Source organism: Magnolia sinica, chromosome 9 (assembly GCF_029962835.1).
Source record: "Magnolia sinica isolate HGM2019 chromosome 9, MsV1, whole genome shotgun sequence".
Taxonomy (NCBI): Eukaryota; Viridiplantae; Streptophyta; class Magnoliopsida; order Magnoliales; family Magnoliaceae; genus Magnolia; species Magnolia sinica.
Genome location: NC_080581.1, coordinates 61,306,249 through 61,324,512, shown reverse-complemented (window position 1 = coordinate 61,324,512; position 18,264 = coordinate 61,306,249). Strand labels below are relative to the sequence as shown.

The window sequence follows — 18,264 nt, the reverse complement described above, 5'->3', positions numbered from 1 at the left end:
GCTAGACTGGAAAAGCTAAGGAGGGACTTTCTATGGGGGGATCTGAAGAAGCTTCGAATTTAACTTGTTGAAATGGGAGGAGGTTTGTAGGCCTGTGATGCAAAGTGTGGCGGGCTTACGGGTTTTAAGTAGCATGAACTCAACTCTTCTCGGGAAGTGGTTATGGCAGTCCGGGTAGGAAGAAGGAAGTTTCTGGTGTGAGATTATAGCAAGCATGGTCTTCAGGACAGTGGTTGAGAAACCAAGAGATCTTCTTTGTACATGGCTTGTTATATTTGGAGATGGGTGATGATGCCTAGAGACTTTTTTTGGAAAGGCGTGTCCTTTTTTGTAGGGGACGGGTCCAAAGTTAGATTTTGGGAGGACACATGGTGCGGTGATGCTCCCTATGCATCATTTGCCCTATTCTAGCTAGTCTCGCACCCACAGCTGATTTGAGGGTGGTGGACTGCTACTCCATGAGCGGATTGTTGGTAGCATGGGCTCCACCTGGTAGGAGGAATTTGACGGATGATGAGGCAAAGGTTCTCATTGCGCTTTTAGATTTCTTGTAACACGCATACCCAACAGGGGATTCGAACTCTCTTGTTTGGCGGATGCATAGTTTGGAACAATTCTCGGTTAAGTCTTTTTATAGTATGCTTCAGCCTGATTGCAATGACTCTCTTGAGAGGCATCTATATATATATATAGATTTTGGCTTTATGGTGCTCCTCCCAGAGTAGCCGCCTTCACTTGGTTGGTAGATAGAAAGAGGGTTTTAACGATTGGCAACCTTCAGAAGAGTTCTTTGATCATACCGAACATGTGTTGCATGTGCAAGCAAGACACCGAAACTGTTGATCACCTTTTCATATTCTGCCTGTTTACCCAAAAGATGTGGGATTATTTCTTAGATGCCTATGGGGCTTCATGGGCAATACTGGGGTCAGTGTGGGACCTTCTTTGGGCTTGGCATGAAGGAGGAGGGGGGAAGTAATCCCGATTGACTTGGCTTTTAACTGTCTGCGATTTGTGGTCCGTTTGGGAAGAAAGGAATAAAAAATGATTCCGTAACCAGTCTTGGCCTCTTTTGGCAGTGGTGATGGGGGAGAAATTGATGTTATCTGAATGGACTGCATGTAGTGCCCCTATTGGGCAACGTGTTTGTTTCCTGCTACGCTTAGGGGTGGTGGGCTCTTATTTATTTTTCTTGTTTTATTCTTTTCCTATTCAGTTTTGCTGGCAGGCCTTAACAAAATTTCATCACTTAAAAAAAAAAAGAAAATACCTGCCTTGCTTTATTGAACAAATATCAAATGATATGCCTAACTATGTTTCATCCCAAACTGAAATACCACCTTACTAAACTTGTTGAACCAAGCATGAGGACACTGTTTTAATCCACAAATTGATTTCTTTAGATGAAAGACTTTATCTAACTTCTCTTGAGCAACAAACTTGGGTAGATATGTACTTCTTCAAGCAGATCTCCATGAAGAAAGACGTTTTTCACATCAAGTTGGTACAATGACCAGTCTAAATTTGCAACAATAGAGATCACCACATGTATAAAATGAAGATTGGCCACAGGAGAAAAGGTCTCAAAGTAGTCAACCCCTAGAGTTTGAGTGTATCCCTCTGCAACAGTCAAGTCTTTAAATGGTCTATCAAGCCATCGGATTGTACTTGACGGTATATATCCATTTGCACCCTACTGCATGTTTTCCTGCTGGTAGTTTAGTTGAAGTCCAAGTTTGATTGTGATGCAGTGCAACCATCTCTTCTTCCATAGCCCGCTTCCACCCATCACTGTTAAGATCCTTTTGGAAAGAGTGAGGAACAAACACAGAGGACAAAGACAAATCAAACTACAAAAACAAAGATATAAGCCATCGAAGGAAACAAAATTAGTGATATGATGTCGGGCATAAATGCATATACCCTTACGAAGAGTAAAGGTTTTACAGAACGGTTGGCGTTGGGGATATATGACAGAAAATGAGTTTTACAACCTAAGACTGATGAAGGCATTCAGTCTATGAGATAATATGCAGTCAAAATTGTATCACTCCAAAAACCTTTCGGAACCTTCATATTTAATCACAATGCCCTAGCAACCTCAAGTAAATGACAATTCTTATGTTCTGCAACTCCGTTTTGCTGTGGTGTTTCTTGTACATGATTTCGATGAATGATTCATGGGACAAAAGATAAGAATGAAAATAATTTGATGTATATTCCTTAGCATTGTCAGATATTAGAATACACATTTTAACATCAAATTGAGTTTGTATTTGCATATGGAATTCTTTAAAACAAATAAATACCTCAGAACAAATTTTCATCAAATATAACCTTATCATTCTAGAGTAATCATCCACAAAGATAAAATAGTATTTAAAATAAGATAAATTGGAAAGACCTCAAACATCTAAATGTATCAAGAAAAGGGTTCATCACTTACTTTATTGTCACGTGAGAGAAAAGACACTCTATGATGCTTGCTTAACTTGCAAGATTCACGTTTTAGCCTAGATACACATGACAAAGATGGGACAACACTCCTAAAAATTATTTAAGGATGGGTGACTAAGCTTGGAATGCCACTAATGAGGAGAGACGTTGGTTTACAATGCAAATCCAGTCCTTTTTATTCCTCGATTGAGGTAATAGAGTCTATTTAATTCATGTTTTCCACCAATCATCCTCCCTGCCTTTAGATCCTAAAATTCACATTGGGAAAGAATTTGACAGAACAATTTAGGGCTTTGGTTAGTTTACCGACAGTTATTTTAAAGGAAATTTAAGAATACACAAAACTGAAGATAATGAGAATCTAAAGTAGGACAGATTGTGCCCACCCTAGAGACACGAGTTGATGTGCCATCAGCTAGTGTCATAGAAAGGATGGATGAGCACTTGACTAACTGAGACAACATACTACTTTTACCGGTCATGTGATTGGAAGTGCTAGAATCAACACTCTAAGGGACACTTCTAAAAGAAGTAAAACAACCTATACTTGACTTGGCAAAAGTAGCTGTGGAGGAAGAGGCATGGCCACCAGAATCTGTGCCATGACCAGTCCAAGTATTCCTGCCTCCAACACGACTTCCCTCAAAGTTTCTACCTCCAAAGTGACCACTGCGACCATGATTGCCTTGGCTCCCTCATCACCTTTGCTAGGTGCAAAGATAAATGTAGACTGATGGGATCTCACTTCCTCCATGAATCTCAGCTCTCGTGGGTTCGAACTCATGTATGAGGCCAGAGAAGAATTTGGCGACACAGAAGTCCTCCATTTTTCTTTGCATAGTCTCAATGTTTGTACGGGCCACCCATCCCGAGTGTGCCCCTGCATCCCACAGGCCACCCCACTCGAGCCCGGTGTGAAAATGCCCCTACATTAATCACCCACAGTCAGGAGTCTCGAACATGAGACCTCTCGCTTTGATATCACTTTGACGCAAGACAATTAACCACTTGCTCTAAAAGCTCAAACTGATAGAGCATGGTGAATCAATCCCTTTATCTCATAGCTCAGGCCCCACATCCCATGGGTTAGGTTCTCCGCCAAACCCCCCTCATGGGCCACACATCATATGGGTTCCATCTCACACGAGCCACCTGCCTCACACGGGTGGGGCTCGCCTCACATGGGCCGCCCACCCGAGTGTGCCCCTGCATCCCACAGGCCACCCCACTCGAGCCCGTTGTGAAAATGCCCCTGCATTATTATTTCAGACTTGAAAAAGATGACATTTGCATTGATATGTGGCTCTATGCTATTCGTAATAGTCCATCGCAATGGCCTCATCAGGTTTGAGCGAAGTTAGATATTTCACCTTTCTTTTTCCTATAAGAAAAACCTCTATAGATGTAGCCCATTGTAGATAGTTTTTTCCATTCATTTTAGTCGATGTGATTTGGAGAGACATGGACTCAGATGGAGACATAATGTTATTCTTTGATTCATTCTTGGTATCCATCTTGATAAATGGAAGAACTTTGAACACACTAGAGAAAACTTTCAACTGCATTGGATGTCACATAAGTAGAAGGATGCATATATCCACGAACATAATCAACTAGATCATTACTGGCTTTCTAGCTTTTAGTTGTATACCTTTATTTTTATTTTTAAATCTGTACCATCAACAACTTTCATGCATAGTTTGTCTTCAAATCTGACCGTATGTTCAATTGTAGATGTGGGATGACCCACTTTGACCCATCACATGGATAAAACATAAAGTGGGCCTTACACCACTTTATTTAACATGATTACACCACTTACCGAGTGGTGGTGCAACGAGGAAAGGGATTAGGTTAGGTCAGCCTCAAGCATGTTAGAGTTTCCCAGAGAAGGGGGGGGGTATCCGATCACTTACGACCTAATACCATGTAGTAAATGATGAAGAAAAGAAGAAAAGTGAGAGGAAAAGGAGGAGATGAGTGAGCTTAGAATTCTCCACATGCTCCTACATCTCTTTTATTATAATTAGGACAATCACTTAACACCAGAAAATTACAATTATACCCCTCTTAACTAAAAGATAAAATAAACCCATGACTTATGGGCCTAAAGGCTATAGCCCAAACATAATACAAAGGCCCAACATAAACACAAACATATGAGGACCACATGAGTGACCGTGGGACCACATGTGTGGTCATAATGTATCAATAGGATCTAAATCTCTCTCTCTCTCTCTCTCTCTCTCTCTCTCTCTCTCTCCAGTCTCCACATATATATATATATATGTATAAAATAGAAACTGCTTCTTAATATAGCTGCTTTTTACTTGATTTTAAAAAAAGGAAATCAAATCAGCATCTCTGAGGCTGTTAAAAAAGAAGAAAAAAAAAGAAAAAAGTCATTACCATTAAAATGAATATACTTTTGGTGTGATATACTTCTTTTTATCTTGTGCTGCTTTCTTTGTTTTGCAAGTGTACTTGATGATGCTTTCTTCTGTTCTTAGGCTGCATTATGCTCTATAAGGATTATTAGGAAAGTCCCAGATCTGGCGGAAAATTTTATGACGCCTGCTGCTTCTTTACTGAAAGAAAAACATCATGGGGTTCTAATAACTGGAGTTCAGCTCTGTACCGAACTATGCAAAGCCAGCGTGGAGGCTCTTGACTATTTAAGAAAGGTAGATTAACTATTGCAAATTACTCATGGGGATGTAGCTATATCAAATTATTGGCAAACATTTTTTTATTATCCTGTGCAGAACTGTCAGAGTTCACACTGTTCATAATGCAACTGCTGTATGGTGTGAATGTCATTTGGGGATTCAATTCCCTGGGCATGGATGTGTATGCATGTGCCCATATTGACATGGGTGGACATTCACCATTTTACTGCCACCTGCAGAAGCTCACTTCCTGGGTTCTTATAATTATCATGATGATGCATGACTTGCCTGAACTTTGGCAGCTTTCTTCATTCCATGCATAAACAAAAATGCAGACAAGTTTGCTGCTTATTTGGGATCTTTTAGTCTGTTATGTTAATTATTAAGCAGTTTACTCATATGATCTTTTTCTGATTACATGATGAATTATTTTGACATGGTCATAAAAGTACACGGACAACTTGGTTCGAGTTCTGAAGGACCTCATGGGGAGTCCATATGCACCTGAGTACGACATTGCTGGGATTACAGATCCTTTCCTACAGATCCGATTGCTTAGACTCTTGCGCATGTTGGGCCATAGAGATGCAGATTCTAGTGATAGTATGAATGACATTCTTGCCCAGGTTAGTTTTCATGTCCTGCTTGCTATTTTTGGCCAGTATATTTGTTTTATGGCTTTTGATGACCTGTGTTGGGATGTGTTGGCAACAAGACTTCTGTTTGTTAATTGTGGTTCAAACTGTGGTCATTTAACCAGTCAATGTTTTGAAAGTGACTAAGAAGGATCAGTTATTTTTTCTTTTCTAATTTCGTTTTCATCCAGTTGAACTAACATTCTCTATACATGCCTACGATGTCAGATGTTAGATGAAAATACAATGTAACGTATAAAGCTCAACTTGTCAGTTATTACCTTCAATTTTGGAAGTGTAGATTTTGGTGCCAAGACACTCATGGATACCGTATTTTTGTGGTGAACTACATGTCGCGTAACATAACTTCCTACATACCATCTCTCTGTCTTTCGCTCTCTCTTTCAATGGTCCCTTTTCTCTATAATGGGCATACCCCCTCTCTCTCAAAATGAACATACTCTCTCTCTCTCTCTCTCTCTCTCTCTCTCTCTCTCTCTCTCTCTCGGTGTGTGCGCGTGTGTGTAAGTAGGGGTGGGAATGGGCCAGGCCGCTTGCTCCGGCCTTGTAAGGCCAGGGCTTGGTTCCCTAAACTTGGCCTGAGGGCTAGTCCTAGGCCTCAAATCTAGGGCCGAGCTGGGCTAGGGCCAATGATGAATGGCCTGATCCAATCATTAAGTGAGCCGCCATTATAATGGTTTAATGATTCCCTATTGACTTACATGTGTAGTATACATATAATCATTGGATCCAGGTCATGTTTTAATGATCCAAACCGTTCATATGTAAAATTTGTTGAGGATGGACGATGTCCCCTCAAAAGTTTTAAAATTGTGCCTATTAAAAACCTTTTATCACTTAGGTATTTTCCTTATAAGGTCAGCCCTGGCCTAGCCAAGCCAATTAGGGCTAGAGGAAGGGCCAAGACATTTTCATTCCATTAGGTCCAGGGATTAGGTTGGGCTTGGGCCAACCCTCGACTAGGTCTAGCCCGGTCCATTATGACCTCTATCTATATAACAGGCAAACCTCCATTACAGGCTATCCTCCATTACACAACCATTTGTTTCTGTGACATTCTGTTAAACCATTTGTATGGCCTGGATAGCATACACAATGGGGACGAGTTCTGAAAGGGTTCTCATGCGTTCTCATGAAACCAGGTCCTAGGCGAAAATTTCCTATATGGTGGTGTAGGACAGCCTAATCTAACCCTAAATGAATGCGGAATTTGGGGTGGATTTATGCAAGCATTAACAATAAAAAATCAGCATTATACATCATGAAACAAGAAGGAACTAAGGAAAATTCAGCAATGATCACGGCCATCCATCACAAACACGTTGTATTGAACCTTAAAATCTGAATTTAGTCGGATCCTGCGAAAGATAGGACTTTCGCCTCGCAATGGGTCTGTCCGACGATCCAAGTGGATTTTCTAATACAAGAAATAGGAATTTTATGGATAGGGAAATCTGGAATAAAATTCAGAAAAATGGATGATTATTTGATTATAGTTCAAATTTAGGGCCTTGGGTGATGCGATTTCAAGAAGATAAAAAATGTATATGCAGGGATTAAGTTCTTCTTAAATCTAATGATTTGGATTGAAAAGAAGAGGGATCGGCTTCTAGATTTAAATAATTTAGAAGAAAAATGAAGAAAATAGGTTTAAAGAAAAGAATACTTTAAGAAAAGAAAGGAGAGATGAGGAGAAGATGAGAAATTATTTCCTTGGGCTTCATGCCCTCTTCCAATCACTGGAAGTTGAAGACGGAATCGTCCGGCCTTGAAGCAAAAGCTCTCTTTTTCGTAAAGATAACATAGCATTACCTTTGAGGTTCAGGGCAAAACACTCTTATAAATTCAGAATTATATTAACTGACCAAAATACCCCTACTAAAAAAGTTTTTTAAAAAGAAATTCGCAGAAAAATTGTTTGCATAGTCTTAAAACTCAAATAAATAAAATTTGCATAAAATAAAATCAAATCCAAGATGCCCGATGGACCCCGATGATAACGGAATGAAGGTGGGCTACAGCCATCCAACGGTCCGATCACACCATCATCGCAATCCAACAGTCCAAATATCTCTTCCAAACAACTTACACATGCCGCGAACACATGTGTAAGGTCTTCAGCCTCTAGAGACCCGACCCGTACCTGTCATCTAACCGCATTGACACGGGTAACGCATGCCTCCTACGTTGATATACTTTGAGTAGTCTGATGTTCACTTCATATGGGTAATAATCTCTTAGGAATCGATTTGCAAATAACTTCCGTGAAAACTCATCCCACATGATGTGTGCACATCTTGCTAGATTCACCTCATGACACCCTTAGGGCCCAGAAATCAACTAATCCAAAACTTAGGTGGACCACAATAAAGGGTACAAAGTTGAAGGGGATAATCACCCTTGATTTTCACCAGGGCCACCAGAGTTGCAAAACAACTTGGTTTTTTCATGACTCTTCATCCAACTAGATGAAGGCTTTGTTTGGCTTGAACTGCATCTATGCAACATGGGGGATGAGTTCTGAAAGGGTTCTCATGACAACCAGTTCCCAAGTGAATTTTTTCCTATATATATATAAAACGAGAGAGAGGGAGTGGGGGACCAGAGCTGGGAGTTAGGTTGGGGGATTATGTTTCTAAGGTGTTGAGAATTAAGAGGGAGGTAATTTTAACTTTGGAATATATAAGGAGGTTAGAGCAAGGTATTAAAAAACGGTTACATAGTGGCCATTGTGTAATGGTAATGGTGGGAACTGTTGTATTACGGGGCCGTAATGGCCGTTACAGAAAAATAGTCCATAATGGCCTGTTACAAGGCCGCGGCAGCTTTTTTTTTTCCTTTTTCTTTTTAATTGAAGTTGGCCGTAACAGCCGTTACAACCCATATTGTAATGGTAATTTGGTGGCTGTCACAGCCACTGTTACCATTACTGAATACCTAGGGTTAGAGTACAAAAAAAAGCCCCTAATACATCTTATGTTCTTTTTTATTTATTTGTATTTCCAATTGTTCCTGCACTCAAATTTTGTTGCATTCGCCTTATCTACCTTTGCATCGTGATTAAAAAGTGGCATTGTGCTGTTGGTTATTAGATACCCTTCAGTTTTTGTTGCATTTGTCTCATCTTTTTTTGCATTGTGATTACAAAGTGGCACTGTGCTTTTGGTTATTAGATCCCCTTCAATTCTAGCTACTGTGCCATTGAAGTTTGAGCTGATAAAGGGTTAAAAAATGATCAGTTATAAGAATATGCTTCATATCCTTTAAAAAAAAAGTGAATTGCTTCATTAATATATCTACTGCTTCTACTTCTATACATCTCTTGATGTTGTTGGATTACTTCAGGTGGCAGCAAAAACCGAGTCGAACAAAAATGCAGGGAATGCCATACTGTATGAATGCGTGGCAACTATTATGGGCATTGAAGCTAATAGTGGCCTACGTGTGCTTGCTATTAATATTTTGGGAAGATTCCTGTCAAACCGTGACAACAATATAAGGTCAGATTTCCTTTTGGTGCCTATCATCCTAGGGCACAATTGGCTTCTGTAGCTTGTTTGGTTTTGGATGGATATGCCAATGTGGTTAGTTCATGACTGTTGAAAAATCAATTTTGTAACTATGGCTCTGTGAGAGTTATACTGAATACTGCATTTTGTAGGAGAGTGCAGAACTGCAGAGTTGACCTTTTAGTGATTAGTTGTTTATCTCTTGCCATTCGTAAAAGAGATTTCTTGTGAAATTTATACAGTTCAACTAATTTGTCAACAATATTTATCAATTAAAAATTTTTCAAAAATATTTATTGATAGAAAAATGTCAGCAACACTTTTCCAAAAGAAGAAGAAGAAGAAGAACAGAAGAACAAAAGTAAGCAACATTCATTTAAAATTTTGTTGGTGCTACAAGTATTCTGTGATGGTTGAACATTTTATATTTCTTTCTTGCTGATACCTTCATACCCAATAAAGTCCTGGACTTTCAGTATCCAGATGATGGGATATAGATATGGGACATGGCTTGGATATGTCCATTGCTGTATGTCACTGTCTTCTTAGCTATTCAGATATGATTTGCAAGGTAACATCTACCCCACATCATATACTATGTTTATGTATTATATTACAAAGCTATACAACTATAATACAAAATGATAAAGAGATGAATATTTTCTCTTACTATCTTTGACTATTTTTGGCACTTAACAAATTTATAATAATCTCATCTTTAAGATTATGCGACAGTGATAGCTTTCCTATATATTGGAAGTGTACTCACAACCACGTCTGTATGCAAGCTTTTCTGGATACTGCCAGGTTGTACTAACGCTTCCGTACCTGTAACTTTGTCCGTATCAATGTGAGCGTATCATAGCTTGCACATTGATGTATCTTTATTCTCCCATGAAAGGGTGTTATCTCTTTTCAACCTCAGAATTGTCAAACAGCATATCTTGTTAATTTATTCTCCTTCTTAACTTATCAATTTCTGAATCTCATTCGTGGTGCATTCCTCTTAGTAACTTAGGTTTTGTCCCCTGGACAGAGATTAGTTCACTGTGTTATTGTCTTTAATGAAGTTTTTTGCCTTTCAAAAAAACAAGTTCTGAATTGTAATTTTGAAATAATTTTAGGGATATTTTAATGAAAAAGTCAAAAGAAAATTTTAATGAAAAAGTCAAAAGAAATTTTAATGCACCACCACTTATAGCAATCAGCTTTCAGCATTAAAGTGAAGGGAGGGAAGCTGACAAAAAGACCCATATTTTCAGTGATAATTAATTTAAGCACTTAATAATCTAGATTTTGCCAAACAATTTGAACCGTGTAAGTGCTGAAAATAAGTTTTAATAATTAATAATTTGCTGTGTATCTTTCTCTGTCTCCTGTTTTGCAGTCTGCTTCCTTCAGAGTTCATATATTTCCGTGGATGATTTCATGCCATATCCATACCATCTACATACATTGTATTTCTTCTTCCAATTGGCATGGTTACTTCATTATTAGGTTTGTTTCATTTAAATCCATTATTTCCAGTTGCTGATCAGTTCCTATCTGTGGTTGCTGCTTGAATCGCAACTGCAACAATTTTGCTGTTTTCGTTTTGATATTAAGCTTCGACAAAGATGCTTCTACTATCTTGTCTGGGGCTTGATCTTTGATCACAACCAGCAATCGTGCAATTGTCATAATAGAAAACAGACCAATGGTCTTCCAGCAGCAGAAATGATTTGGAGATTATCCATGTAATCTCTTTCCTGTCTCCTTATGGTGAATCTTCATCAGCTTATGCTGATCTTTACCCAACAATACAACCTAGCTTCTCATCATATTTCTTTTGTCGTGTGATGGTTTCACTAAAAAGAGAAAAAAACCTCCCATTTTCAAAGATTTATGTGGTTTTTCGATTTGAAATTACCAAGCAAAGGTTTGATTTCTCTAATATATAGGCATCTTTTTCGACATGAATCATGATGTCTTGAACATCTATGAATATGAGGAGCAAAAGCCTTTTGGACATTGAGCTCCCTACATTGCAGCCCTCCCCCTACCTATATCCTTTTTTCACCCTTTTATGGTTTTTTCAATGTGAGCAATCCTATGTCTTTGCAACCACTTGGATGCATAAGATATTTTCTTCGCTGGTCCAGTGCACTACTAAAGCAAAGGTATTTAAACATGATATGCATGTGAGGTTAGTGATTGCTTGATGAGTGGGCTTGCTTGAGTTTTGAGCCAAACATGAAAAGAGTTGTTCTGTATATGAATGGCCCCAGATATTTACAAGTACAATGTTTTAGCGAGCATGCAAAAATGCACTCTTCATCTAACATGAAGGGATGCCGTTAGCATTCCTCATTCATGTGGCTGGTATCTGATCGTCTTGATTTTAGGTCATGACATAGGCATTGGGGTCACTTGATGAATGGCTTAGATCTTGAATACAATTCTATATTGGCATGTCCTATATCTTTACATGCACCTGTGGTTCACACCGTCCTACTAATCTAAAGTAAAAGAAAGCTCGACATCTTTTACACATGGGCTGCCCTTATGGAAGGCCTCTCCTATGTCCTTTCTATTTTATTTCCTAGCTTTTTTTTTTTTTTGTTTTTTTGTTTTTTGTTTTTTTGTTTTTTAAATTTCAATAAAGAGGCGCTAGTGGGAAGGTAGAGTGTAGAGGAAAAAACAAAGGTGTGTAATACAATTGTGGATTTCTACAAAGCCTCTGTTTTGAGGAAAAGTGGGCTAGACCGAAACTGGAGAACTTGTTCTTTGATAAAATATCGAGGGTGGAGGCAGAAGGTGTGGAAAAGCCCTTCTTGGAAGAGGAAATCAAGCGAGCTACTAACGAGTTAGGAAAGGATAAAGCTTCGAGTCTAGATGGCTATTCTGTAGCCTTCTTTGAGGAATTTTGGGAATTAATAAAAAAAAATATTTGGTTGCTTTTATAAGCGAGTTTCATAGCACAGGTAAGAATTGGGTACTACCTTCATTGCTTTGATTCCAAAAAAGGTGTGGGGAGCTTGTAAGATTTCTGTCCAATTAGTTTCTTGGGTAGTCCCTATAAGAAACTAGCAAGGATTCTGGCTTCATGGTTCCGGGAAGTGCTGAGTGGGGTGATCTCTAAATTGCAAGGTGCCTTTGTAGTAGACAGATAGATGGTTGATAGTGCATTGATTGCACATGAAGTAATTAATTCTCGACATAAAGAAAAGAAAAAAAGGGGGGTTGTTCACAAACTGGATATAGAAAAGGCATTTGATTATGCGGGCTAGGGTTTTCTTGATTATATTTTTGGTTGGTTGGGTTGTGGTTAGAAATGGAGAAGCTGGATACAGATTTGTGTAATGTTGGCTAAGTTCTTGATTTTGGTAAATGAATCATAAAGAAAAGAAAAAAAGGGGTTGTTTGAAAACTAGATATAGAAAAGGCATAAGATTATGTGGTCTGGGGTTTTCTTGATTATATATTAGGTCAGTTGGGCTGTGGTTAGAAAAGGAGAAGCTAGATACAGAGCTGTGTAATGTTAGCTAAGTTCTCGATTTTGGTTAATGAATCTTTGAAAGGCTATTTTTTTTTTTTTTTTATAGCATTGAGAGGTTTGAGACAAGGGGACCCGCTATCTTTGTATCTATTTGTTGTGGTGATGGTGGCTCTAAGTCATATGCAACAAAGAGGAGTGGATGTAGAACTCATAGTAGGTTTTAGGTGGATAAGTCAGAATTTTAGGTATCTTACTTATTATATGCAGATGATATGATTCTATTTTGTGATGAGGATCTGCAAAAGGTGGACAATTTGAAGAGGATATTTATTTGCTTCGAGGCAGGTTCAGGTTTAAGGGTGAACATAAGTATCAACGAATTGTTAGGGATTCAAATGTCGAAAGAAATGGTGGGTGAGTATGCTTGAATCTTCGGATGTCGACTGGGATCATTTCCTTCGACCTATTTAGGTATAACATTATGCATAGGTAAATTTTCTAAACATTTGTAGGATAAGGTAGTGGAAAGGTTCAAAGGGAAGCTATCAAGTTGCAAAAGATGACAATCATCTTTAGGAGGAAGATTAAGATTGATAAAGGTGCCAATGTCTAATCTCCCGATCTATTTTATGTCTCTATTAAGATGTCCAAAGTCGGTGTTAATCCGTTTAAACAAAATTAGAAGTGATTTTCTTTGAAGAGGGGTCAAAGAGAAGCACAATTCCATTTAGTTAGTAGGGGAGTGTTATGCAAGTTTCAAAAGGGGGAGATAGAATAAGAAGTTTGGAATTGATTATTCTAACGTTGTTGGAGAAATGGTTGCGGCGGCTTTTTTTGGTTTGGGGGGGGGGGCGGCTGTGGAAGCTAGTTATGGAGACAAATTATAGTAGAGAAATATGGAGTATAGGAAGGAGGAAAATGGATTAGAGAGTCTTCTCTATATAAAGCATTGGGGGTTTGCAAAGCAATAACAAAACTCAGGAGAAAGTAGGGGGTTGGCTTTTCTTTGGGGAGTGTTACTAGCATTTGATTTTGGAAAGATGTTTGGATGGGTGAGAAGCTGCTTGAAGAAGTTTTCCCAAGGTTGGCTACTATAACTTTGGATCCGAATATTTTGGTTGCTCGTTGTTTTTCTGTTGAAAAGAATGAGGTGATATGGACTCCTTTATGTAGAGCAATTTGTTGGAAAATGAAGTAGAAGAGACGATCAAGTTGCTAAAAATGCTTCAAAAAGCCAAGTCAATGCTGGGTGAGAAGGGGTTCTATGTTGTGGATTAAAGCAAAATTTGGAAATTTTTTGGCTGAATCTTTCTATAAGTTTATTTATGGGTTTTCTTTGGAAAGGGTAATCAGTTATAATGCCCCCCTATGGGTTTTCTTTGGAAAGGGAAATCAGTTATAATGCCCCCCCCTCAGTTTATTTATGGTTTTTCTTTGGCATGGTTAGTTGGAAGGAACAAATTTCTAATGGGAGAGCATCTCCACAAAAGGCATATGGTGTTGCCGAATGCATGTTTAATGTGCATGCAAGATGAGGAGACGGTGGATCATCTTTTTCTTCATTGTTCCTTTGCTAACGAAATATGGGGAAAGTTCCTTAAAGGTTTCAAAATTTCCTGGGTTATGCTAGGATCTACTGAAATCTACTTCCGGGCATGACATGGGGGAGGCATTGGAAAGGAAAGGAGGCAATACGGAAGATATCATTGTTGGCTGGTATTTGGGCTGTATGGGAAGAGAGAAACAATCGGTGTTTTCGTAATTGTAGCAGTCCGGTGTTGGAGGTCTTCATGAGGGCAAACCGAATGCATTGGAATGGGTTTTTTTTCTTTCGATTTGCATTCTTTTGGCTTCGTCCTTGCAATAATAATTATCGCTTTTCAAAAAATAAAGAGAAAAAAAGAAGAAAGAGGCTCTAGAAACCTCTTGGGATGCCTAACTGTTTTTCTAGTGATTGGGTAGAGTACTCAAGGATATAGTAACCATATGTGCACATGTGCTGACTTGATACATGTCTAAGATCTGTAATCACCCGATTGATCACTTGATTAGTGGGCTTGAGCATATCGAGTTTGGGTTCCACTTATGAATGGGCTCAAATCCTATGTAAAGTTCTCCTTTCATCCAACATGAATAGAGGCCTGCATCATTTTTAACTTGTAAGCGTCGCTAACATTAGAGAAAACTTGTTCTCTGTCAAAACACATAGGGGCCACTTGTTGAGCAACTTGGATCTTGCAAAAACCTCTACATTGACACATATTCAATATCTTTCTGTATGTGTGCCATTCATTGCATGGTTCTCTTCTATAGTAAAATGAGAAGATGCTACGAGAAAGATGACTGGACATCACCCTTAAGAAGACCTCAGGAAACAACCTCTTGTAACATGTATTAACTTGGTCTTGAGTGGTTTTAGGTCATATAATTGTTTCTTTGCTTTAGAAACATCTTCATGATAATGCATATGGTTGTTTAGATTTCAGTTTTTTGGATCATAATGGATACTTTTTTTTTTTAATTTCTCTAGACTCCATATTCTTTTGAGTTGTAGTCCATGCACAACAACATCATTCACAAGGAGCAAACTGAGAAGTCGAACTATTGGTAAATAATTATACCAATAGACTTGTCTAAGCTATTTGGGGTTGGTTTTATGAATCTTGTTTCACCAGTCAATCATAACCAATGCTCTATTCTTGTTAAGTGAACAAGTCTTTATATTCCTTCTCTCCACCTATATCCAAGTCCTTTTTGGTCTTCCTTGGTTCTCATCCTCTTTTCAGACCCTTCAACTCTGATTACCGTGGATGACTTCCAGTGTGTAGCGGGCTGTGGTGAGGGACGTTGTGGATGGTTGTTGTGTCGCCTTCGCAGAATTCACATGCTTCACTCATGTAATTATGCTTGCATCCAAATAATAAGATTGTCAAAGTACAAAGATTTACTTACATGATTCATGTGGAATGTTGGAGTATCCTTGGTGCTTAAATGCTTTAGCAAGTGATTTTTGGACTTCAACGCAGCCGGAAGCTCCAAAATGTGTGGCCATGAGGACATTTAGCAACATATGCCAATATAAAGCATAGAAGTATCATCCTTATCTAAAGCAACACATGTATAAGTGATAAAATATTGAGAAAACATTTCATTCAACTAGAAGACAATTGCACGTCCAAGAGGGGCTATAAATAGCTTAACACAAACACCATAACCCTAGTAACAATGGAAATTACTAAACTACCCCTAATTCAACACTATTCTCTATTGGTTCTAATCAATGATAATTTTATTATTTCCGTTCTTTAAAGCACAAACAATTAAACATAAAGAAAAAACTAAAACTAATCCATGCATAATGCACCCCTTTGGGCCTCTCACTTGTGAGCATGTGAGCCTCACATGTGGAGGCATGTTGGTCTTACATGTTGGATGAAGGATCTGCTTGCATCAATTTACCCCCTTAAAGAACTCGAACTCGAGTTGTAGGATAAGGAATGAACTTCCATTACTCAGCCTTCTCATATTAGATCTTTTCCATGGCTTGGGCTTCTATTGGTAGTTCCTTTTGTGAACTTCCCTTACATCTAGAGAATGCCTTCTTTTTCTCTTTTTGCATCCTTGAATGTAAAGTGGTTCTTAATAGTCATCTGTCTTCTTCATTGGCAGTTTTGCCTTTTTGCTCACATTTCGTTGATTGAGCGCATGGTTGTTGCCTTCTTGTTCTTGACATGTTTTCTAACTTGGCCCATGGCTACTTTCGATTGCCTGAAATGCATTAGCTGTTAGCAGTGTTCAAGTTGTCGGTGTCGCTACATGTTTCGCTGGCCGGAGATAAATATATAATATCATTATTGCTGATAATATCACCGATAACCGGAAATGCGGGGAATATGAGCGGAAATATGGGAGAAACGGTGGAATTTTTTAGTGAAACTTCATGACATGCCTAAATACACATATTTGCATATTTATGAATAAAAAAGTACAAAAAGAATGCATTAAATAATAAATTTTCATTTAATGTGGCTAAAAAAAGCATGTGCTGCCATAAGAAAACACTCTAATAATAACCAAAATGAGTTTATATAATATAAATGTAGCTAGCATATAATTAAGACATGTAAAAGTAAATGAATTCAAAAAGTACACATTTCTAGATGGCTTTGAGACAAGGTTGTTTTTTACCTCCCTCGTCCGGATGGCTTGGATCATACAATTGTTGCTGTCAAACAACCAATATCAAATGGGTCACTGCCAAGAAAGAGGAAAAAAATAACAAAAAAAAAAAAACTAATCCAAACTTCTGTGGCCCCACAAATGTTTCAATGGTGGAGGTTTAATTTGCGTTGTTTCATATCATGTGGCCCACTTGAGTTTTAGATATGCCTCATTTTTTGGCCCATGTCCTAACATGATCTAGAAAAACGGATGGGCGGGGTGGATTTCTCACAAATATCACGGTGGGCCCCACCTACCATCCATGGCAAGCCCTTCTTTGAAGGCTTTCACAGGTGTGGATTGCGGACTGAGCAACTCTTAGCGTATTGAGTAAACTCTGTGGGGTCCACTGTGATTTATGTATTTTATCCACTCCGTTCATCCATTTTACCAGACAATTTTAGGGCTTCATCCCAAAAATGAAGCATATCCAAAGCTCAAGTGGACCACACCATAGGAAACAATGTGAATCGAATGTCTACCGTTGAAACATTCTTGAGGGCCACAAGTTTTAACTGAAGCTGATATTTGTATTTTCTATTGATCCATGTCTTTGTGATCTTATGAACAGGTTGGATAACAAATAAACATCATTGTGGGCCCTAGAAAGGTTTCAATGATGGAAATCATTCTTCCCACAGTTTCATGTGGTGTGGTCCAATTGAGCTTTGGATATGCTTCAATTTTGGGCTCAACCCCTAAAATGAGCTCGAAAAATGGGTGGATGACTTGGATAAAGCACATACATTCACGGTGGGCCCAACACAGTTTACCTAGTACATTAAGGGCGTGTTTGGATGCCGGGCCCATATCATATGGTACTGTAAAATTTAATAAAATATGCAATTCACAGCTACTCTATCCAAACATCGCCACGTGGGACGCTAGTGGGCCGAGTACCACGCCGACCCACTTTATCGAAACCACGCGTCTCATTTATTGGCGTACAGTGCAGGCTGCAGAGCAGTGCTTTCATTGCACTGCACTGCCATAGCAGACGCAAGTTTGAAAAAAAAAAACCTCATTTCCATTTCGTATTCAACGGACCGCAAGAGACCGCTACTCTCTCCTCTTCAAGCTGGTTATCTCAGGCTTCAACAACCTTCCATGGTCAAGATCGTCCTACCATGTCCGATTCCAGAGACCTCCAGCACCTAATCTGGTTGATGCTTCACATAGGATCGTCCTGCATCCTCTGATCGACCATTTTGAGCATAACCTCTAATCATGGAATTCCACAAGAACGTGCTTATCTTGGTCTTCAGAATTTCATC

At 38.8% G+C, this 18,264-nt stretch overlaps 1 protein-coding gene across 1 annotated transcript in view; it reads left to right on the top strand.

The window, feature by feature from the left end:
• Nucleotides 1-18,264, top strand: part of LOC131255501 (AP-1 complex subunit gamma-2-like) — a 101,910-nt gene that overhangs the window by 15,610 nt on the left and 68,036 nt on the right. The window contains exons 4-6 of the mRNA XM_058256242.1: nt 4,968-5,141; nt 5,576-5,752; nt 9,128-9,282. Of these exons, the coding sequence (XP_058112225.1) occupies nt 4,968-5,141; nt 5,576-5,752; nt 9,128-9,282 (506 nt within the window). The remainder of the gene's footprint in view (nt 1-4,967; nt 5,142-5,575; nt 5,753-9,127; nt 9,283-18,264) is intronic.